At 48.4% G+C, this 24,276-nt stretch overlaps 1 protein-coding gene across 2 annotated transcripts; it reads right to left on the reverse strand.

Moving 5' to 3' along the window:
• Positions 1–450: 450 nt before the first annotated feature.
• SCYL3 (SCY1 like pseudokinase 3) lies at positions 451–14,506 on the reverse strand. 2 transcript variants are annotated; one of them, XM_009952044.2, is made up of 13 exons: positions 14,237–14,506; positions 13,534–13,719; positions 12,768–12,881; positions 11,732–11,788; positions 10,875–10,977; positions 10,185–10,296; positions 9,481–9,558; positions 7,251–7,390; positions 6,324–6,511; positions 5,614–5,785; positions 3,645–3,788; positions 2,300–3,036; positions 451–895 (listed from the first exon to the last, which is right to left on the reverse strand). In XM_009952044.2, exons 1-13 carry the CDS (start codon positions 14,399–14,401, stop codon positions 833–835), a joined length of 2,259 nt encoding a protein of 752 aa, XP_009950346.2. In that variant the 5' UTR covers positions 14,402–14,506; the 3' UTR covers positions 451–832. The 2 variants fall into 2 exon arrangements, with proteins under 2 accessions (XP_009950346.2, XP_009950347.2); XM_009952045.2 differs by lacking the exon at positions 3,645–3,788 and having other exon boundaries at positions 5,605–5,785.
• Between the last annotated feature and the right edge of the window lie 9,770 nt (positions 14,507–24,276).

A 24,276-nucleotide genomic window follows, 5' to 3' on the forward strand; every position in this document is an offset into this window, starting at 1 on the left:
ACCTTTGTTCCTGTCACATACAGGTGATCAGGCAGTAGGTGGTTTTATCTTAATTGTAAAATACACTCAAGAAAACAATGTCAGGCTCTATACTGTTCTCTGAACATACCTCTGCTGCCGGTTCCACTCCACGCTAGGGTCGTCTTTTAAAAACAATCTTTAATGGTCACAGTTAATAGAAAGAATGTGGTGCTTAAGCAGTTTGTGTTCAGTGGTCCTTCTCTGCACAGTTCCTAGCACCTCTTGTGCCACCCACTGATACGCTATATAAACAGAAATAAATAAGTTAAATAAACTGTACATTCATCTTAAAATCATCTGTTAGCTAAAAAGTAAAAAGGAACCATTTCTAAGGGCTTTGCTTTTCTGTAAAAAAACAAAAAACAAAAAACAAAAAAAAAACACAAAAAAACAAAAACCAAAAAAAAGAAGGCACATTAACCAAGGAGCTCAGTGTGACTTTCATTTATTGTCATCAGTTTTTCAGAGCAGGGATGAGTTCTGGAACAATCGCTTACACCACTCCTGGCCTCCAGTAGCAGGTCAGCACCAACACACCCATCACGCCGTTCCTCTTTCCGGTAGCGGTGGCACACACAGAGCTGGGCATATTGCTTGAGTGCAGGCCTCACCCCTGCGGTTTTTGGCACAGACTGGAAAGGAGCATCCATTGCAAGAGATCGGGCCCCATGGGATCTTGCTGGCTGCTGCAGCAAGTGCCTGCCTTCTGGCAAAAGCAGCACTGAGGTACTTATCCATTGGATTGGGGGAGCAGCAACTTCTCTTACAGAATCCAAGACACTATTAATTGCCTTTGTCTCTTTCAGTCCCATTACCAGTTAGTATTATCTTCCCAGTTCAACTCCTCTTCTTCACCCCAGCCTGCAGCTTCAGCCTAGAATCACGTAAAAGTATCAGCATTAAGGCATGTGTACTGTACTTGTGTACTTAGCACAGCCACAGGAGCCAGGCAGGAGCCTGTGTGGCTTGCAATGGCAAAGGAAAACATTCATCCAGAATGCTGAAAGCCCCTCATAAGACCTAAAATGAAGTGCCAGGATTTGTAGCTTTCTGCTGTATGGAACTTTTAACTACAAAAGGAAACACCTTAAAGAAAAGAGCAAACTAACAGGGTGAATCTTACTTTTTTTTTACTAAAATTAAAGCAAGAACTGTTTGTACCAAAACCACTTTTCATTAAGAACAGGATACTATAAACTAGATGATTTCTTTCCCCCAGGGAACAGCTGTTGTCCTGCTGTATTCTAACACGGTGACTTTGATCTCCCCTGTCCACTGACAGCTTTTCTACTGCTCCGCAGCACTGACTGCACTACAGTGACTCCCCCCAAAATGGGGCTGGTGTCATGACAACTGTGCTTCCGTCACATGACAGTGTGCCATTTTCAAATGTTGTAAACAACTTCAGTTTACATCCAAGGCTCCTCTCCCCACGGTGCCTGCTACCCCTGTGGTAGCTCTCTTGAGGCTGAATTTGCAAAACAGCTTGAAATCAACACCTATTCCCTAGCGGTGCTACGTGTTCAGGTGGGAGTGCTACTGCCCTCCCAGGAAAGCGAAGCAGTCTCCAGCATCTCTGTGATGGGGCTAGAGGATTTACCTGCTTGCTGAAAAAGGCAGTTTTATAGCTCCCTCCTTCTCTGAAATGGAGAAATATCTTGGCTATTCTTTCAGGAAAACAAAGTACCCAAAAATCTTTACGCTGTAATCCAGAGGTTCTGGTTTCCTGGTCCTTTATTTACGATGCTATTAGGTTTTCCTAGAAGAGCCAGGAGCAGCACTGAGCCCTGAGCATCCTCTGTGCTTGAAAGCCCCCCTCTCTTTGTGCACGGGGCCATGCCTGTTCAACAGACAGGATCCAGCCTTGTTTTACCTGTCTGACAAACCAAGACTCTCCCTAACATTGTGTAGGGTCCTTGCATCCAGGATACAGCAGCACAAACTGAAAACTGGACTTAAAACACCTTAGTCAGTGCCTTTAATAGTGTACAAGTTGAGTCCAATCCCTCACTGTTTCCTAACACAGCTCTCTTGGTGCTGTAGTGACGGCCCACTGAATTACCTGCTGCCTGGTAAGATGCATCATTCAGAGCTCAGCATCTTGTATTCACAGGTAAAGACTCAACTGTACAGCCATATGCTGCCGATACTTCCTCAGGTTATCCACCATCTGATTAAGAAGCCAGCTGGTGCTACAGCAGCGTGTTGTGCTACGTATGTGCTTTAGGATCCTCTCAAGGGTGCAGTCACTTAAGCCCCATTGCCTATAGCCTCTTACCTCAGTAACATCAGCTGCTGCAAATTTGGATGAAAACAGCACATTCTGCGAGGCACCTTCTCTGCTGGATACTACACCAGAGTGACTGGGAACAACTGCTTCTGTCCTCGCTTCAGGTAAAATCAAGATAGCTGAAGAAGGTTTAATGTCTGGGATCATGTCAGCAAACCAGTCCAGCTCAGGGTCTTGCATGGGTTTCCTCTTCACTTTGATTGTGAATTCTTCTCCTAGGCCAGACTCTGATGAAGACTTTAACCTTTCCTGAAAGGTTGGTTTTGGCAGCACAGTTTCGCCCAGTTGTTCCTGGTGGTCCCACTTGTCATTGCTCCAGCTGTTCCCAGGGCAGGACTTGGGCAGGGGACTCAGTCTGAGGCTTTTGAGTTCTTTGCTCAGTTGATGGGTACCTGGCAGAGGCCTCGACCTTTCAGCTGCGTCAGCTTGTGTCACAGTGAGGCAGTTTCCTGAGGACAGTTCAGGACTAGGGCTGCTGGGCTCAAAATCATCCCAAGGCTTCTCATCTACATCATGTTCAGCAAAATAAGGTCCCACGCTGCCCCGTGGCTCTCGGGGCTGAATTTGAATGTTCACAGTTTTCTCAGTGTCTGTCTCCTCTGGCTCACTCCAGTCTGGCCACTCCTCTGCTGGCTTTTCAGGGGTAGTCAAAGAGCTCCTGCTGCTCCCGAGTGTGTTAATGCTTCCAGGAATTCCATTTGAGGGGGACCGAGTGTCTTGCTCACCTGTGGAAGACAAAGGTGTGACATACTCATTTCACAAGAGCAAGTGTAGATACAGAGTTGTGCCTAAAACTCCTTGACAGCACAGGCAGCACCTGGCAGGGACATCAACCAGTAATGCCAATGGGAAGGCAGGATGGTTCAGTGCTAAGCTCCTCTCACATTAGAGAGCACGGCCACCTTCCTGCTGGCAAAGGAGGGGTATTCATCTCAAAACCCCAGGGCAATAAAAGCTGACTGCTGATAAGCAACAGGTGACTGAAAAAAGGCCATGAAAGTAAACTCAGTCAGCTTCTGAGGCCAGAGACTGACCTGACCTATAAAGACAGTGCATCTGCTGAGCTGCAGGACGGGTGGGAAAGCACAGCAGAAGGAAGCAGTTGTAAGGAAACAGGAATTCAAGCCTGGCCAGCCAGCAGTCTGGGTGTATCAGATTCCCAAATAACTTCCCTAGGGAGCCAAGGGTCACTCTCCTTCCTTCACTGTTACCATCCTTGGTTCACTGAATCTTTCAGATCAGCACAGGGGGAAAGTTAACATCTTTTCAAGCAACCCTCCATTTGCAGAACACCTGCTTTCCAAAAAAAGGAAGCACTAGGGCTAAGTTTTACCTGTCTTTAAAGCCAGTGGATTGTCTTGTTGCACAGAAAGCTTCTTGACAGGTACATTTCCAGAGATGCGGAACACACTAGAATTGTTCTTCAAGGGCTGAGAGGTTTGATTTCTCTGATTGCTTATGATATGACTGGGAGAGTCTGCAGGGATAAAAGAAAGGACACAGAGGTGTGTTGTCAGTCAAAACTGCCCGCAGCAGTGGAACGTTCTTACTTACACCACTGACAAGCGATACCGAACGAAGGTTGGCAAAGCAATGCAACAGCTGCACCTCTTGATCTATGTATAACACAATACTCCTCTGTTCCTGCCAGCTGCAGCTCTTGCCAGTACAAAGTTTGGGCAACTGTAAATGGCCAGTTTTTGCTGATACGTTCTTTCAAGAAATACACAATGAACAAACTGCTTATGATCAGAACTGATGCCTAAAAAATGCTGTCTGCCACCTGGCTGGATCCAAACCCCCACCTTCTGTACTGCTCAGCATCACAAATCCCCTGTTACCTGCCTCGTACGAAAGCGCAGCGCTGATTGTCACAACAACTCAAAGCAAACCTGCGCGGCTGCACAAACCCTCATTGATGCCTGGGCACGAGCAGAGCGGCTCACAGCAGCAAGAGGCTCCCCCCTGAAGGCCACACTGCAGCTCCCCCGTCCCACACCCGAGGTGGGGTGGGAGGCGGCAAAGGCCACGCTTTGAAGCTGCACACGGCAGGTTTGTTTCCCTGCGCCAGTGACGGCAGCTTGGCGAGCACCAAGTGGTTCCAGTGCATTTTTGGGACTGGGGTGATGATTCAGCAGCACCAGCCTCAGCTGTGTCAGGCCCCATTGCCACCACCCCAGCTTGGGCCAGTGCTGCACCTGCTTCCACTGGCCTCACCAGTGCTCCCAGCCAGCTGTGCCTGCCTGGGGCAGCCTTGGCTAGGGCTAACCAGCACAGCCTGCGGCACCGGCAAGGACTGCCATCACCACACAGCACCCAAAGTGCCCTCGGCAAAAGGCAGGGGCTTAAGCAAACAGCTTGTTAAACCTCACGTGTTCGGCCTCCAAGTACTGTTTTTTGCAGGTCATCACTCACTGTGGAGGACAAAGGTTGGGTTTCATTGTTGTTAGGCTATAGTTAAATCAGGTCTAATTTTACATATATTCTGCAAAATAAACCTGGTTTTACCATGCAATCCGAAGGGGTTTATTTACTGTAGTCTACTAAAATAATGTAAAGAAAAATGATGCAATAAGCCATCCACAGATTTTAATAATTGGTGGTAGCTGTCAGTACATACACAGTCAGGAAGAAAACTTTTGTACTTAAGTTGATCTCTATCATGCATTTCATTTGGTCTCTATATGTCTAAAGTAGAACAAAAGCTGATTCTTCCCTCCAGTTACAAGCATTTTTAGTTTCAATGTCCAGAAAAGCTTTCCCTGATTCCAAGTTATCTAGCAGGTGCAGGAACTACTGTCTTCACTTGGATTAGCTGAAAAGCCTCCTGAGAGCTGAGAAAATAGGGAAATTCGTATTCCTTTTCCAATCTATGAATAGAAATCGGGGGAAGAGGATGAGATTCACTATTTTTACAAACATGAAGGACAGAAGTAATATTAAACAACTATCTGGATAAGTACCCAAGTCCTTTAGAAGGGCAGAATATTTTTTCCACCAAAGACAAGCATGCGCGCGTGCGCACACACACACTCAATCTCCTCTATTTACAGAAATTCCTAAATGAAAGAGATTTAAATTTTTTCCATGTATTTCCTACATTTAAAATACTTTTATATAACTCTTCTGATATCAACTCTGTATCTGCAAGCAGCACCTAATTTAGAATTTAAGTTTAGTTGCAAATTAGCTTTTTTTCAATTAACTTGTCAACAGCAACAGATTAATCATCCAAGAAATTCTACCTATGTTTCTTGGACAATAGGCAAGAATCCCAAGAGCACTGTGACCACAACATTTACCTTCTGGGGAGAGATCAGCAGTTTTCATGAAACTTGGTGCAGAGCTTTTGAAAATCTTCGTTCTTTCTCCACCTACAACTACTTCAGGTCCAAGCAGGGAGACGAGAACTGCTAAGCTGTGCAAGGTTATCGCAACAATAGAGTCACTGGTGTCTCGAAGGCCCAGCAATACCTACATCAAGAACATAACAACGTTACCAAGAACAGAAAATTCTGCTTTTTCACTTCTTTCCCCTTTAAATGTTCTATTTGTAGCACATTTTATTTCTATGATCTCCCACAGCTCTCAGCGGATACTGGACGTTATGCTGTAGCATAAAATCAGCCTTCCACTTCGTGTTACAAGCTGAAGAGCGTGGCTGAGCCTAGCGCCGGGGGAGCGCTGGACCCTAACGTCAAGGCTTAGACCAATCACTCTTCCATCCTTGACAGCTGCAGTACGGAACAGAAACGCAGTCTCTTGTTGTGGGGCTGCCAGCCAGGGCCAACGGGTATCAGCACAAGTGGTGCGTGTGACAGAGGGCACCGCATTGAACAGAACCAGTACTGCAGACCAGGGTGGGGTGTAAGGGTTAGGGCTGGCACAGAAAGGAGGTTGCAAACTGCTTGTGGCCAGCACTATGAGCTCCTAACTTTCAGCTGAGAACCACCCCGAGCACTGCAAATCTCTCGGTCTAGGATACACCGCGTGGTGTTTTGCTGCCCTTAACCTGTGGCAGTATGATGTTTTTCAGCTCCTCCTGAGAGAACAGTTCTGCGTAGGCATGAATGTGAGACAGCAACACCATTCGAACGTGCTCCTCGTGAACCTCAAATAGCTTCAGCAGCACAGGAATGACGTGCGTCTGGAACACGCCTGGCGACAGGAGGCAGCTGGTCTGGCTTTCTCCAGTTTGCTCTAGGGAAGAGAGGTGAAGATGGGAAAAGGCTGCTTCAACAAGAGGCTGCTCACCGAGAAACCATCACAGTGGTTCTGTGATCTACAGTGTCACCCCACTGCCAGGTCCGATTCTTTGTCAGCTGCCAACACAGCTTGCTTGGGACGTCGGAGATGGGAGGGAGGAGCGGCAGCAGTGCCAGTTTCCATTGCTTGATGGCAATGGCTCCGAACACTGAAGGTCAAACAGTCACAAGACAGGTATTGCTTGGCTGAAACACCAGTATTTGGGACAAACTTTAGGAGAGCAGAGGCAAACAGCAGGGACAGAGATTGCTAGGGATCCAGCAAGACATACTGAACACCTCTTACAGAGGAAAGGAGAAAAGCCTGAGTACCCTTCATGGGAGAATGAGTGCAGCAGCAGAAGAAAAAAGGGCAGGCAGGGTAGGGGAAAAGTGGGAAGAAGGATATGCCGTGAGCCACTGGGAAAGCCTGGGGTGGGAGGGTGGTGTGACACATAAACCTGGGAAAGAGCCCAGGCAATTCCTAATTCTCCTCCCAGCATCAGCAAAGCAGTGGAAGCACTGCAAAGAGGGAAGCACACGTAACTGTCCTTTCTAGTTCTGTATGTTACAGCAGTTGTTCTGGTTAAATAAACACCACTATTCCCTTGATTCAATGGAATCAATGGACTGCTCTGAATTAATTCCAAACTTGTCAGTAGTAATTGTGAAGAGAGAAAGTATTTAAAGGTCACCTTTCTTTGGACCCAGCAGATGAGGAAGAAAACTCTTGACAGCTACAGGTTCTGCAAACACAAGCTGATTGAGTAGAAGAGGCACCAGCCGTGACGCTATCAGCTCCTCTGACAAACCGGCCACCCTGTCCAGCAGGAATCTGCGTTCCAGGAGACAGGAATTAGTATCAAGGCAGCCTTCCGTGCATTTATGACTGTTTCCCTTAATATCACGTTCCCTTCCTTTTGCCTCTGCCGCCTGAGGCTTTCAGGCAAAGGTAACACAAACCAGGAGCCACGCCCAGACGGCAGGCTGTCCTGAGCACATCCAGAAGCACTGCCGCACCCATGGCCAGCACATGAAGGCTTTCTCCTCTGAGAAGCTGCCCACTGCTGTGGCATCAAACTGCCTCAGAGCTGGTATCTCCCATGAAGTGCTCCAGCATCAAAACTGCAAAGAGAGTGATCCTCTCGCCCCACCACCTGGTGCATCACAAGAATTTTCCTACTGCTTGAGGAAAGGCTGTTCTACCCACCACACAAGGGAAGTTTCCCTTGCAGAAAGGGAATCTCATTCTGAAACCACTTCCATCTAATACATTTTAAGAGTTGGCCAACAGAGTACGGGTTGGGTTTACTTATTTAGTTAAGTCACAGAGTTTGATTCTGTGCGACTGCTCCTTCTTGTAGGATTTTCATCTTTAAAACAGTTACTGCTTTTCTCTAGGCTTGGAGGAGACTTGAGAGCAATAGTGCACACGTGCTGTGAAAGCCCCTCTGCCTCATAAAGGGGCAACTCTGGCATATCCTTAAGCACAGTATTCATTCACTCCCTCAGTAAACACTACTGTTACAGAGATAGTGGGAACCATTCTGAATGCTCCTGCTAAGACCCCCTTTCCCCTCTTATTTCCACCACTTAGTCTCAAATAGTGAAATCAAACTAGGGTTACAACTGACGGTGACCACAGCAGTACAAAACAGGCATGAAAAGAGCTCTGTAAGGACACCCGGGCTCTTTTATATGGAAAAAGAAACAAAAATTCAGCTTCTCCCTTTTGCAGGCCCAGATAGTGCCATGATTACATGGAAGCTTCCCTTTACAGAAAACTTCTTGAGGACCACGACAATAGGATTTCCTGCAGACACTGCACTACTGCAGCCGAGACATCCATTACAGACAACAGCTTTACCCAGACAGGGCTGGCACCAAGGATTAATTCACCCAACATGTCTTACTGAAAACTCTCTCATTAGCAGTCTACAAGATCTGCCTGAACAGAAGACATTTTCAGCCTCAAGAGGTGCCTGGTGCTACATTTCCCTTTTTTGCAAAGTCGCATCTAAAATAAAGTTACTTCTAAGAATGAGGCAAGGAAAAGATTCTTTTTTTCCAGCACATTAAAAGCAGCTTTCTGATATTTTAGAGTATTTTGAAACTGGGCAAGCAGACAGCCTTGTGTAAAGCAACAGGACCCCAGGACAGCTCCAGTGAGGAGCTGTTCACCAGAGCTTGAGCACACGAGCTGTTGGGCCACACGCTCTCCTCTACTGCAATGCTACAGCACATGAATCCACTGTTCAAAGGATTCCTGCTTAGTCGTGGTGCAGTGGGAGACGGGCCAGTGCTGCTAAAGCGGGTGGAAGAGAACCTGAATAATTTAACTTCTGCCAATAATGCCAGCATTATGCCCCACAAAGTGCATTAACTCAATTAGAACACGGACAGTGGAAAAGCTCTTTCCTTTTCATCTCCCTGTACTCCTGGGAAAGCTGCTGTTCCTGGCCCTGCAGGAGTTCGGCCCAGCTGCCAGCCAGCAGACGGGATTCAGACAAGCGCCCCTGAAGCGATGCGTGTCACTACAGTCTCGTTTCTCACAAATCCTCCACCGACAGCAATGGGTCTGCAGCAGGTCAAAACGCTGCTGTCCCTACAGCTCTGCACAGTGTCACTCCAGAGGCCGGCGAGTATCAGAACGATGCAGAGCCCAGCAGGTACCTCCCAAACACCAAACCATTCACAAGAAATTGGGAAAGGAGGGAGCGAAGAGTTTTCTCTTTGATGTGACCATTACTTTGGCTGGAGTACCGAAAGTATCACAGAGCAAACAACGTTCTGCCACAGCCATCAAAATCTGACACCTGAGGAACTACCTCTCTGGCCACTAGCCTTCCCAGGTCCCCCCAGGATCCCATTCAGCAGAAGTATTTCTGAAGTAAGAAGCTTCCAGATTACAGTTCCTTCACTTACTTGAAAAATTCAGTTTTTTCCTCCTCAGACTTCAGTGTTAAGGTCTTCAGAAAATTCACAACTTCCAGAAAATCATTCCTAAGCACAAAAACATTGGCTGTCAAGTGTGATCCTTATTGATGCTTAAACCACTCACAAGTAAGAGACTGCAAATCCCCGTCCTTCACTTAGCAGAGACAACGAGACAGAGGGATACAAGTCAAATGCAAACTGACAAAGAACGCCAGCAATTCACAGGGAGACCTGGGCAACACAGCATCAGCCACCTCTGACCACCTCACCAGGGCAATGAGGAAAACAAAGTGCCACCCTACACTAGTGCCACCACCCAGAGAAGCACTCAGGTGACAGCAGACACAGCTCTCCATGGATTATCTCGGAGCCTGTTTTGCTTCAGCGATATTGCTAATGATTTTATTTTCTAGAGCATTTCCCACCGCCTCCCACAAGCTTGGGGAGATCCAAGAGACTGCGTGTGACTAAGGGACACACTTCTGTCACCACTGCTACCTCAGCACCTCATTTGGAAGGCTGATAATGATTTCTTAATTTGAGGAGTCTCTCTGTCAAAGATCCCTGTAAGAGGTACTTCCCTGCACTTCCCCTCTGATAAGTAACACACCTTCACAAAATTAACACATTTGCAACACAGAAATACGCAGTATCAAGATGTGCCAAAACAGGCAGGCTATTCCTTTCCTTACCTGAAGAATTCATGAGACAATAAGCTGGACAGTGGTGGACGACACTTTGGATCTGGATTCAACAGTGTACAGTGCAAGGTTTGCTGAAAGCTGGAGAGAATATCTGCTGAAACTGAAATCCAGAGCACCTATGGTTAGATTTCCCTCTCGACACTGAACAATCTACGTTCAGGAGTCCTCTACCCTCCTAAAAAACTTATTTTTAGTTCTATTTGATAGCAAAATCGCTCATATCTGTCCTTAAAGGAAGGGAAAATAGCATTTCCATTTCTCTTCATAAGCTGCTTGGCTATTGGGGCACCAAGGAGAGCTACTGTCCTCCCAAGAAGCTTCCTGCTCCCTCTCTGCTAGAAGGAAGCAGCCCCTGCTCAGCTGCGGCACACAACATCCTTGATGGAGCGGCTGGTGGGGCAGGACCACGCGAACCTCTGACGGCTGCAAAGCAGATTTGGGAGTGCTTGTGTCACACGGGCTGTGACCTCCAGCCACATCTGACCACATTCAAATGCATGAAAAGGGGAATACAGGAGAAGTCGAAGTCTGTGTCTTAACTTAGCAAACACAAAGGACAACAGTGGCCACTGAACCTGCAGCACATCTGCCAGCTACAACAAAAGGCAAATGGCTTGACGCACGTGAGGGGGCTACAGAGATCTGTCAACACCAAAATAAACACATGTCAGTCCTCACCCTGATCATTTAGGACTGTCAGGAGATTTTCAACCATTGCTCCAAACGCGTAGGCATCCCTTGCATGCCCATAGCTGTTGGGCAGAATTTTGAAATCTGCAGACTGAAAATAAAACCAAAAAGATCAGCAAAGCAGGAGTTTATGAAATACCTGATAGTTTCCATGAGTCTCTATTCCTGCCCCCCACTATATAAACTCTACAATTCTTTTTATAGCACCAAAGTTCTACTATGTACCCTACAAGAAGAATATGATGCCAAAAACACCTCCACTGGGGAATTTATAACCCAAAGGAGCACCTACATTGTGATGAAACGATTCCCCGATGAATGCATCCAGCAATTAAAGGTCAACAGCTTTCAGCATTTCTATGGAAACAGGTGATTAATTAGGGAGAGAAAGAGCGTTCCTTTAGCATAAGCAACCCATAGGATGCTTAATGGATAGGAGGTGACTAACAAGTAAAAAAAAGTTTTAAAAAAAAGGCTGTTGTGAGAGGTACACAACCATGTGACCACAGTGATCTGGGCAACCTCAGCAACTACTCTGTCATTTTTGCAAAGCTTTGGTGATTTAGAAGCATTAAAGCTGCACACAAAGTGTTTGAAAAATATTATGAGAACTGCTGTCCCATCACTCCTCATTCAGAATCTCACTTCCCAGTGCCCAATACCATTCCCAAAACAGAGAGAGGACAGAAGAGGGAAAAAGGGAGAGAGTAAACCTCAGATACTATCCAAGAGCCACTTCCATTCAAGCACAAGGAAATAAAACCTGTGAATGAAAACTATTTCCTGAACATCGCACTTTTATTTGTTGCCAGCAAGAAGTTCCTCCAGCAAGTGATGTTACTCACCATCTCCTCGCAAGGGATGCATGACCGGTCTCGTACTGACTTGACATGACAGAGGAACTGGAAGGAGAAGAGGGGAGACATGAGCTGCCTCGATCGCTTATCTGTGCCAAGCAGCGGCAGCAGGCTCTCCCCGCGGGCCAGGGCCGAGCGTGTGGCAGGAGGTCTGCCCCTGCCCCTTCAGCTGGCACCCAGGGCAGGCTGCGCTGGGCTCTGCCTGGAGGGGAAGCGCAAACGGACCAGGCAGGAAGCACCAAGCTGATAGAAAGCAACTTCAGGGCATCACAGCCGACTCATCCCTTTAGTCCTCAGTCCTATCATCCTGCACGACCCATTTGCACGGCAAAAGGATTTCCTAAGCTTTAGCAGTCGGGTTTTACTGCTGCGGTTTTTGCATTGTTGTGCACCATTGTGCACACCAGTTGTGTGTCTGCCTGATCCCTGCTGGAAGGCATTACACACCAGGGACAGTCAATACAGTTCATGAAGGATTTGCAGATCCTCTGGGAGAAAAGGCAATTACACATTTACAGCACAGTGCCAGGCTGCAGCAATGACTCTGCACAGCATGCAGCAGAAATCAAACCAGGAATTTTTCTGCTAAGACCAGTAACAAGCAATGAAGATGCCAGCAGCAAAACCTAAGGTGTCGTTTAAATTATTTTTCTTATTGATTCATTTCAACCTGGATTTTCCTGCTTCATACTAAAGCTTTTTTTTTTTTTTTTAGTTTAGTTTTAAATCAGTCCAGAGCAGCAAAGTTTTCTCACTCTCCCCAGTCTTAACCTACCCTGCAGCCAGCAGTATCCCTTAGAAAAGCAGCTGCTTTTTTAGCTAATGGGGACTTAGTTTCTGTTTGTGTAGTCATTGTAGTCTACAGTTATGGTGTCCTTAGAGGAAAGATTCAGATCAGATCGGGAAGTGAGCCAACACACTTAATAGTAAATTCCGATAACCGGAAGGACTTGGGCCTTCATATCCATAGATGGTCAGGAGCCCTCTCCCAGGTATCAGAAGGTGCGCTCTCCTTGGCTCCTACCTCTGGGGTGGCTTCATTGAAGTTACAGACTGTTTCCATTCCTCCCAGCTTCCAGTGCCCATCCTCACTTACGAACACAGATGATAAACAGACATTGTTATGCGTTAGGTTTCCCTAAAACATAAAAAAAGGATAACAGAGTTGGGGACAGATGAAGACGTAAAATCTTAATCAGCACTAATCAGGTGCTGTGAGGAGCTGAGGAAAAGCTGCCAAAAAAGCACACAATTCTAATGGTCCTTCGAGATTTTGTAGGTGACTAGCAGGTACCAGGCAGAAGGGCTGGGGCTTTAGAGCAGACAAAGCTCTAACTGTCCCAAGCCTTGCAATGCAACTGTAAATCCAGAGAAGGCTCCAACTATGAACACAAAGCCCAAAAACTATAGTCTGAGCTGGGATTTAACTGCAGTCCTGGACAAACGTACAGTGCCAAAACAAGGGAGCCGTGATACTGATCTCTGACACGTGGCAACAGCTGTAAATAAATGCCAAGGCCGAGCAATCCCATTTCCCTAAAGTAAGAAGCACTGCAAGCAGATACCAGCTCATGAATTGAGAACTGCTCCCTTCTTTCAATTACCCTTCCTCCTACAAAGCAGACAATGATTTTAGCAGTTTCAGCCTCAAAGAACTGCGGGGTATGTGTCTGCCTTTTTGTGTGGAATCAGGAACGAGACAGTGACCCAGACAAGCCCAGGTACAATGCTCTCCTGTCACATTTCATCTGGCTCCCACCAAAGTCTGACACTGCTGTTGGTGTACCTACCCTGTCATGGAGGAAGATGAGTGCCAGCAACACGTCGTAGATCCCTGCACAGATTTCTGCAGAAGACAGCGTCTCCAGGACCATCTCCAAAGGCTTCACCCGTTCTGTAACCAGGTGGATCCCATTTGCTTCCACGGTACAAGAGAGGAAGCGCAGAAGGCAAGGGTGGCGCAAGGTTTTCAGGTGCTTCCAGAAACAAAGACATCTGTTAAACCTCATCCAAAGCACCTCTTTCAGCTGCAGAGCTGAGGCTCGTACTTTTAGCCAGACCTTCTGCTTGCATTTAGAGAGCCCAGCCCTGCTCCTCACCACGCACTCAGCACACTCACCCACCCACCCATTCCAGAACCCTTTATATACATCCACATAAAGTCTTACACAGAATAAACACAGTATTTTGGGTAGGGTCCACCTAAGACTCTGACTCAGATCTGCAGGCCAAGACCAGTAGTCTGCAAAGGCAGATATTGCTACCTGAACGCCACTTCCCACCACTGCTCCATCATGCAGCGCACAATGAGCTTTGCAGCCGCCCACCTCCTTTTCCCCCTGCACGGCAGTGGTTTGCAGCCAGGGTCAACTTTGACCTTTTCCCCTTCCCCAAACTCCCCAAGGTTTGACCCTCATTAACTGATTCCCACCCCTCCAAGGAAAAAGAGGGACAGCTCTGACAAGCCTGTCCCAGGCACAGTCTCTACAGTACCTTGGCAGCTTTATTAACCTTATCTTCATTCTCTCGCTTGTACACAAAGACCGAAGCAAGTTTGCCATCTTGTAGCACGGCTGGATAAATTGTGTGTCCCGTTGGCAGTATGAACGGCGGCTCTTCTAGGGCATAGCTCTTTAAAGCGCTGTTCTCCGAGCCCATCACTTGCAGAGTTCAGCCGTTGTAGAGGTTCCTTCCTGACAACAAACAGGCCTTGGGTAAAGGAAGATTTTTTCGGGCAGATTTAGTCCCAGCAGGCACTGTCCGGTTCGCTTTCAGAGCATTTTCTGCAAAGCATGAAACAGCCATGAAGAACTTCCTCCTGCCAATATCCTCTCCTTCAGTTTAAGGACAAGAATAAAATCCCCATCATTTATTTTGTAAAGGGTTGACAAATGTCCACAAATCAGATCAAAAGGCAAGCAGCTCTCTAGCTGTAGAGCTAGGACTGTGCTGGCACCTGTGCCAGCATCACCACCAGACATCACCAGCTCTGACACACAGATGAACAGAGTACAGCGTCCACAACTAGTCCTTGGCCTGGCTACCAAACTGAGAACCCGCCAAACCATGATCCACCAATACCCCAGTCATGCAGACACCCACGCCAGAGGTTTAATTCAGATTAAGCACAGTCAGGAACTGCGATGGCCACCACCTTAGGGCACAAGGAGCCCCTGGCCTTCTTAAAAGCAGCCATCCCTCAATTCTCCAAGCCACAGAGGATTTCAGTGAAGCTACAGTCAGGTAACCTCCTCCAGCAGCATGTTTCCCCCCCCCAGTTACCTTCTCTCTATCTGACAAACACTCCATCTGCCTGCCAACCCTTCCTTCCTCCCACAGCCTCTGTCAGGAAGAGGCTGACACGGATTTTTGTGCTGCTTCCTCGCAAACAAAACTGGTAAAACAAACACACTGATTGCAGAGGCTCTTTCAGAAAACACTGACCGAGCACATGCTCTGTAATCAGGCTTGTGATCCCAGGCAACAGGCGAGACCCTGAATGCTGGTCTGTATACAGAAGTTGACAAACAATCTCTGGTAATGACAGAAAAAGTGAAGTTTTCAGGAAAAGTGTGGAAAAAAATTGCCCACCCCCAAATAATTTTTGCAACTGAAGAATTGCTTTATGGTGGTTGTTTCCAGCTGTGACCTGAGGGTCCGGAGGGCAACAATGTAGGAGTCTCTCAGCTCCCAGAGCTGTTCCAGTGAAGCTGCTGCTCTGGCCCTCTCCTGGATCTCTAGGGCATGCCCTCCCCAGAGCTCTGGGGTCAGCAGCACTGGGGGCCTTTTGGAGAGAGAGACGGTCTGTTACCATTTCCTGGCTTCTTTTCACTGCCTTCAGTTAAGAATCAGTTAAGTGATTGCCCTTCCTTTCTCCCAAGTGCCCTACATTCAAAGATGTTATGATCTGGTGCTTTTATCAAACGTAAATATGCCGGTTGCACAACCCACTAGTCAACAAGAGCACTGGGAAGGAACAGAATGCTGTCTTTTTAATACTCACATAAACCCCTGCTCACACATCATGTAATCGCCCTTGCTGGCTGACTGTTCTGTAACAAACAGGTAGCTACAACTCTAGATGTGCTTCTTGCTGGGAGGGGTTCACATTAGATTTGGGAACCAGAACACATTGCCGCTCTTAACTGTTTGATGTGAAGAGACCTTAAACCTCCAGAGTGTACAACCACCACTACAGTCTGAGACTGTGGGGGTTTTTTAACGAGCTTGTGTCCTGATCCACCTAAGATCTAACAGTGAAGTAACTACAGAACACACAACTTCCAATCATTCTCTCCCCGCTAGAGTCAAGGATGGATCCACACCTTTTCAGTGCCGATTGCTTTAACGTGATCTTTAAGAAATAAAGAGAAAGCTATAGAGGTCTAAACTGCAGCTTCCCAGCACTACACAGAGAGGCTAACAGGTGAAAAGGAACCACGACGCAGCACCCTGAAACAGACTTTCTTGTGAACCCCCTGGCACAAGAGGATTCATGCTGCCCCAAGATGAAGGGCTCCCTGGGAGCTCTGCTCTGGCTCTCCCCTCGTTAACCTCCCACACCCGAGTGCAGGCACTGTCTGCTCCTCCTGGGCACAGCTGGGTGCATTTATCTGCATTCTCTGCTCCTCTCAGCTCTGCTTTGTTCCCTAGCTCTGCTCTAATTACTTCTCAGACCGATTTTGCATAGGACAGCTGAAAGCACCTGAGCTGACCTAGCGCTTTGCATTTCTCCAAATACATACGGACATATTCACCAGTTATCAATTTAGCTTCAGAGACGCCCATAGTTCAGAAATGTTGTAACATCAGAGTCATTCAAGTAACGTCGATCTACTCGAGTGCCACTGAACGACAACCAGCTCCAAACAAGCCTCCCCCGCTCCAGATAACGGCCTCTCAGGAGCGACCCTCGGTATCAAACACCGAGCACCTTCAAGCGAGCAGCTTCCAACAACCAAGCAGCAGCAGCAGCCTGTGGAACCACGAGCCACATTTCTCAGGGACACGTCAGCTTCGCAAAACTGCCGCTTGCTTTCATTTCTTTTTCACAGCACTCCAAAACATGGTGGCTACTAACACGCCAGCAGGCAAAAGCATTTGCAAAGATGTACATCTAGGTGTGGCTAAAACCCATGGAAGAATTCTTCTGATGCTAAAATACACTGTCAGCCACACAACTACACTGCGTAAGGACCACATACACTTTGTGGGTTAAGTGCATTACCCACATTAGAACCCTTTAATATCTTATTTCCAATAAATTGTAAACATTAACATTAGATGTAGCACACAGTGCACCTTGAGGTGGAGAGGAGCCCAGCAGGGAAAGCCAGAGGGACTGGTAGTTAAGAACAATTCGGGTTTGCTACCACAAATGGTGTTAGAGTAAGAATTTCAATTTAGCTTCTTTGTGGCGTGATTACACCCCCCACACGAGGTATCCACCTGAAACCCACACGCTAAGGCCTGTCACCCCACAGCTAAGAGCGAGGCAGTTCCTGGTTTCCCCTCGCCCTGTGTACCACCTCCCATGCCAGCAGAGCCTCCTGGAAGCCGCTGTCAGAGGCGACAGGAGCTCTGCAACCAAAGGCAGAGGCCGCCCAGCACGGCAACCGCACAAGTCCATCGGGCGCCTTGCACAAGCAGCACCACGACCGCGGGCAGGTGTGCGACGAACAGGCAATGGCCTCTCTGGGCCAGGAAGCGGGATTTTATTGCACCTTCCAACGGACAGTTCAAGCCCGGGCACCAGGCGAGGGGAAGGAGCACGCGTTTTAACGCGGAGGGCTCCCCGAGAAACACCAGCGTAACACCGGCTACCGGGACCAACGCCGCTGCCTACAGCGGACTCAAAACAGCTACGATCACCAACGCGGTGCGTGCTTTTTTTTTTTTCCCGAAAAGCGAGCTTTTGCCCCCACCGCATAACCGAGTTACAAACACCCGCACGGAGGGAGGGCAGCGTCACCATTTTCTGTGCCAGGCGGGCAGGACCTGTCCTGAGCGAGGCCTGAGGCACCGACCACAGCCCAGGCACCCGACCCGGCCCAGGCGGTGGGCAGAGCGCCCCTGCCCCTGCCCGGCAGCCCCGGCCCAGGCGCGATACCACGTCCCGCAGGCAGCGCCAGGCCGGGGACAGGCAGGACACTGCCCGTGCGCCAGGGGAGCCGGGGCCACCGGGTCCCCGGGACCACCAACGCCCTGAGGCGGGCGGAGGAGCGGAGCCCCGGTCACCCCCCTTCACCGCCTCCCGCCAGCCCCCCATTAACGGCCTCCGCCATTAGCCCCTGCCACCTTCCACCACCGGCCTCCGCCATTAGCCCCCGTCACCCCGCGCTACCCGCCCCCCAGCCGCCTCCCGCAGCTGCCACCCTCTGCGGCCGCCCCCTCCCCACCTGCTCCCCGCCGGCCCGGGGGGCGCTGCGCCGCCTCGGCCCCGCCGGCCGCTGCCCCCCTCACAGCGCGGCTTCCGGCAGCGGCTGCACCGTCGAGACGGGCTGGCGGGCGGAGCGCCGCCACCTGCCTTGCGCGCCCCCTGGCGGCGGGCGGGTCGCGGCGAAGCGGGACACAGGGCGGTCATCTTGCGCGAGGGCGCGGCCCGCGAAGCGGCGGCGGCCATTTTGGTTGTGGGCGAGTCTCCGTTCAGGCCGCCTTCCCCTTCCCGCGGCCGTTCCGAGCGGCAGCGAGCCCGCTCTGGGTCCGTATCTGCCCGCACCCCAAGCCCTGCGCCCCCCGGTCCCTCAGGCGTCGTGGCGGCAACCGAACAGCGGCGCGAACCGCAGCCCGGCCCTGTGTGCAGCCTGTGCTCGGGTCAGCCCCGGGGCTCCTGCCCGCCCTGCGCCCCAGGCCCCACCGGCGCCCCAGGCCCCACCGCAGCGGCCGCGCTGTCCCTCCCGCCAGCCCCATCCTCCATTTTCTGCTCCTTGGCCCCTCAGGCGCGGTGGGCAGGACGGACCCTCCGCCTGAACCTCCCTGGCTGTGTGGAAACGAGCTGGGCTGCCTATGATTGATGGGTCCCGGGCGCTTGGGGAATCGGTGTGTCCCTCCTTCGATGCACAGCGGCCCCCTGCCCCCGGCTGCATTTAGCGAGCTAATTTCCTTCCCCAGCTTTCCCGCTCAGCCCCCACCACTGCCGCAGGCAATCGAGCGATAGCTTCCCCACCAGCCTAAATCAAGGGCGGGCGACGGGGTGAGAACGGGGCGCGCGAGGCAGGTGGTCTGTCTCACACACCTCCCCGCGCCGCCGCCCCGAGCCCCGCGCGCTCGCTTTGGTGGTGTAACTTGTGCATCATAAGGAGATCTATTTAATGCCATTAAAACTAATTGCTCTCTATGCTGCAGAGTAAAGTGACTCCGGGGAGAGATTTCACGTGAATATTTTGGACAGCAGAACAAATGTTGAAAGGAATTACTATAGTGCAGTGGGAGGTCTGGGCTTTTCACACACTATTTTCATATCGCCAATGTTATTCCAGTTTCATGCAGCGCCAGGGCATTAGGATGTGGTTTGTTCAGTCATTTTGAACCTAACGCTTAGAGTGAGCCGGGCCCAGCAGCACACCCCATACCTGTGGCCTTGTCTAGACAAAGATTTAATGGCAATGGCAGTGTGTTTAACAAAGGTGGTCTAAGCTGTGCTAACTCCTTGGCTTTCTTTAGTAACTAAACTCCAACAGTTTAGCCTGCATTAAATTTTGTGCTGGCATGAACTTCGTAGAATGTGTTCTTTAGCAATACGTCCTTCTTTCTAGCAAAGCTTTCCAGTCCATGCCCAGAGCACGGACAGTGCAGGTACTCCCATAGACACAGGTCTGCTGGCCAGTGGCTCATTTGTGCTAGAGTCCATTCACCACAAGGAAGCCACAGGTATCTGGTCAGAAAAAGGGATATCCTCAGATCCATACCCAGAACTGGTTCGGTTGAGCTTCACGATCTGTTGAGGCAAGCAAAGAGGAAGGCTTTCTTCTATGACTGCGCACTGGGAGGTCCACAAGCTGGCATGGCGGGGTTAACAAAGGGGCAGGGTGCTAGGAGTCCGCTCCTCTGGCAGCTGGATGATCTGGGTCTTTTTAAATAAAGCAGGAAGATGATGGGAGGAGGAGGGTGCAGGAAAGTAGAATGGGTCATACATTGTGAGGCAAAGTATGTCACATGTTATGGGGTGACGGAATACATACAGGAACAGAAACTAAAGTGAAGTTTAGCTATGCCACCTCCCTCCTTCAAAGGTAGGAAAGATCCAAAGTCTTTGGCCCAAATTGGACAGTCATACCAAAAGACCCTGACCCCAACGTGCAAAATAAGGGGAACCGTGGACATTCCTCTCTGCAGTTTATTCAAGGGCCTAAGCGTGGATTTGTGCGTCCTCTGTGTGTGTGTGTGGCAGGGGAAAGGCAGAAGAGCAGAAGACCTGAACGACTGCAAGTAAACACAAAAAATTCTTAATAAGCAACAACTGATTTCTACTCGCAGCACTTGCCTCCAGCTTCAGGCTGTGGTGTAATTCATGTGGCTCTCAGGAGAAAAAAAGCAAACTTTGGCTGCTCTGCATCATTTATGGTGCCCCTGTGGAGCAGCACTCCTTGCCTTTATCTGCGCTTCCCATGCGAGTCCACTGTTCCACGCCAACAGGGGCGGTGCTGAGGCGCACACCCAGCTCAGGTCCCTGCTGTGCGAGGTGCTGTACAAACACACGAGCTGGGCTTCTGTCCTGCAAACTTTGCAATTTGCCTGTCTAGGAACAGCCAACGTAGGCTCCTCCAGAGAATAACTCAGGACCTAATGAGGTACGTGTGGAATCCCCTCCCTTCTCTTTCAAGGGCAGAAGAAGAAAGAGTAGACGGGCAACTAGCAGGATTACAGAGCTCCTACCAAGTGCCTCATTAGGGTTGTAAGTGGGTATTTAAGTCTATTTGGCATGAAAAGATCGGCATAGCAGCGAGACAGACCGGTAGTAACTGTAGAAGGGAACGGAGCAAAAAGCACAACCACAGAATAGAGCCTGTAAGGTCCACAAGGGCGCCTGGGGAGCATTGTCCCGCAGACTGGTGCAGTTGCTCTCTGTACTGTAGAAATGTTCCCCAGCTTTCCCCCTTGCAGGCCACAGGGCCTTGGCGAAAGGCAGAGGGAGGAAACAGGGCTGGGGTGGTGCTCCCAGCACCAGCCTGAACTGAGCCAATGTCTCTTCCAATGATGTCCTCCTGCCACATAGTCGTGTCGCTTACAACTGCATTACAACTACGTATAGCTTTTGGCTGCTAAGGAGATTTCTCAAGTACTCAATTTCTTAATAAACAGAAGTGGGTTTCTCTTTTTAGGGGGCAGGGACCCCGACATGCCAACTCCAGAATAGCCCATGGTCTCATCCAGGTGGGTTTCTAGACTGACTGGTTGCAAACGTCACCTTCTGCCTGTGCCCTACGTGCAATGCAGCGCTGTCTTCCACCGCCCGCGCAGGCAGGCGGCTCCAGCACCTCTCTTGTTGCCTCAGAGCTCTCTCCTTAACCTCATAAAGAAAAAATGAGCAGATCACAAGAACTTTAAGGGCTGACAGCTGCAGCATAAATTGCACCAGTAAGTCAGCTTTACTGTATTTTACACTTCTTGAGGATAGCCATGGAAGGAATGAAGGTTGTAGCTATTCTCAGCCTTCCCCCATGAAGAGCGGACAGCTGGGCTCACCAGCGGCGTGTTACAGGAATTCCATTAAAGAATCTGCCAGAGGGGCTTGCAATCTCTTGTATCTAAACAGAGCTTGTCCTGGTTATTCCAGAAGAAGATACATCTTGTTCCTGTTTCATTTAATCCAGAGTGGATTAAATTAAACAAACTCATGCCAGTCTTCTTTCAGAATGAAACGCACATGTTAAACTGTTCCCAGACAGCTCCATGCACACACCGGTATTTAAAACACTGTGAATCAGGTCCTTCATAAACTCTCTAGGCCAAGGATATTTGTTTACCTTTGCTTTTCCCCACTCTCTGTTGCCCTAGTAAGCTCCAAAGTACTGGTGTGGTACAAATAATTTAAAACAGGATCTTAGGCCGCTGCATTAAATAGATCGCTCACTGAAATTATACTGTACATCTGCAGAAAGCCTGAATAATCGCTAACAGACGTATGAACTTCTCAGCCTATGCTTATTTCATTGTGCTATTAACTTTACAACCTAATTATATCTAAAATACCTGCCTAACCAAACTCATTAATTAATTAGCAGCAGACTGGGAAAAAGAGGATACTCCTGGGATGGTTAGTGATTGCTGCTGTAGGGAAAGAAAAGAACAGCTATACAAAGTCAGGGAGAGAAACTCGGAAAAGGAGGAAAGGACAAAAGTTGCAGAAGTTGCTAAAAGAAAGCAGATCCCTACTTGCCCCATTTTATGCAGGATACAGTACTTGGGGACTGAATCCATAAATACAGATAATTAAGAATATACCCTACAGGTCAGACTCTCCAGTCTCCCTCTGACACCCACAGGAAATGTGATATAGATTGAAAAGTCTATGTGCTCATATCTTTTTTCCCCTTTCTGGCTCAGGAACTGTAATTAAAGGGAAAATCAGCCTCTCTCCTGCCTTATAGAGTATAGTGGCACAGCTGGTTTTCATCTGGGCTAGCAGGCTCTGTCCTCAGGCTACTAAGTGCTGAGTAATTTTTACCAAGCTCTGCTTGCAGATAAATGATGTTCTTCTCTTAGCTGCTGCCAGGCAAAGCTACAAATACTTGATCTTTTATTCTTTTCTCATAAACTCCTAACATTGAATACCAAAAATGCAGCCAGAGATTTTTCCACTGCCATTTATTCTCAGCGTGGTCACAACTGTATTACAATTACAGACACCCACCCGTTTGCTGAAGCTCAACTGTAGTTCCTCGTTAACCTGAAGCTTCTAATTAAAGGCTCCTTCAGTTTCATTGATAGTTTGCATATACTCCAAGGACTCAACTTCATTTTTTTTTTCCCAAAACACATTCCATGAGAAAGGCAACTGCTTTAAATAACTTCACACTAATTTTCTGGAAAAGCCTGATGTGCGAGTGCCAGTTTCAAAAGAAAAGCCTGTGTCTGAACATGCAGTTTGGGTAATTTCTCTCACAGCTATAACTATAAAATATCTGAAAGTTTTTGACTAAATGCGGTACAACCGCTGGGCAGATAAAGCGTGGGCTCAGACCAATGGAAAGAATCTAGAAAGGTATGACGCTGGAAACCCATTACTTTAATTCAAGTTTGCTGCAGTGTTTCTAGTAAGATCTTACCTTTTCTAAGAAACTGCCTAAGGATTAGTTACAAATTGTATAGAAAATGATTTTAAAAAATACTAGTTAATCTTGGCAATGCTGTTCTTCCACCTACTGCCAGTAAGTGAAGCCATGAACATGAAGCCAGCACAGGGAGGAGGCTGAAAACTGGTAAGAAATACCATGGCTAATTTTAGAATCATTTCCAGTCATGCAGTATGAAACATAGTGAGTAACAGTGTGTATAAAAAGTACCTGCACACTTCTGAAAGATAAAACAAGCTTTCAAAACAATCTCGATCAAAGATATTTTAAAGTGTAAGATTAATAGTCTGTCAACTTCCTAAACAACCCCGTGCCTTTGAAGATCAACTTCCTAGCACGATTACTGGCTACTGTTTTAGTAGTATCAGACCCTGATGCAAGTCTATTTTCTGTTTAAGCCAGGAGGGAGGAGAGAGAGGAAATCTACAAATCAAGATGTTAAAAAAAAAAAAGGAGGTGGAGGTAGCTTTTCTTTTAAAAAGTGAAAATCTGAACTGCTGTCTTGATGGCTGTGGCAGAGAGGGCATTTCCATACGCTTTCTTCTGTCTGTTACGGGTCGGGGTACACAACTTCAGAACAGCTTTAGCCGAAACTCTCTGTGCACGTAGCATGTTTCACAGCGTGGCTTAATGCAGCCACTGCATCGCAAGGCCAGCGTGAAGGTGTCTTGGCCTGTCTCTGTTGCTCCGTCAGGGATCTGTGCTTAGATCCAACTCAAACCCTATGGGCAGGCAGGACAGGACGCATTTGTATTTCAGGATGGGGAAGGGGGGAAAAGGCTCTGCATCTGGGTTCTGAACCAAGTTACAGTGTTGTTTTCTCTTGCTAGTCCTCAGGATGTGGCAGTCTTCTCTCAGCCCACAGAACTCTCTTTAAACACTATGGTAAAGGTATTATGTTGTAGTTTCTAATTTTAAGTATTTTCAAGCATTTAAACTAGATTGTAAATGTTTGAAGCTCCAGGGGAGTGAATCTGTGCCATCTTTCCATTATTAAAGTCTTCAGACCCAGGACTGGACTTCAGTAACTATGTGTCAGGGCAGAGCCAGGAGATGCTGGGGCTTAACAGTGTTCCTGTTACTTAAGTGTTAGAGGGAAACAGTCCATGTTAAACACACTTCACATGAAGCATTCTTCTTAAATGCCTTGTAAAACAAATGAAACATTGGTTAGCAACACGTTCACCACTGCTGACCACACGGGTTTTTATATTTAATAAAATTAAATTAGTAGCTTAA

Source organism: Leptosomus discolor, chromosome 3 (genome assembly GCF_034619465.1).
Source record: "Leptosomus discolor isolate bLepDis1 chromosome 3, bLepDis1.hap2, whole genome shotgun sequence".
In the NCBI taxonomy this organism is placed as follows: Eukaryota; Metazoa; Chordata; class Aves; order Leptosomiformes; family Leptosomidae; genus Leptosomus; species Leptosomus discolor.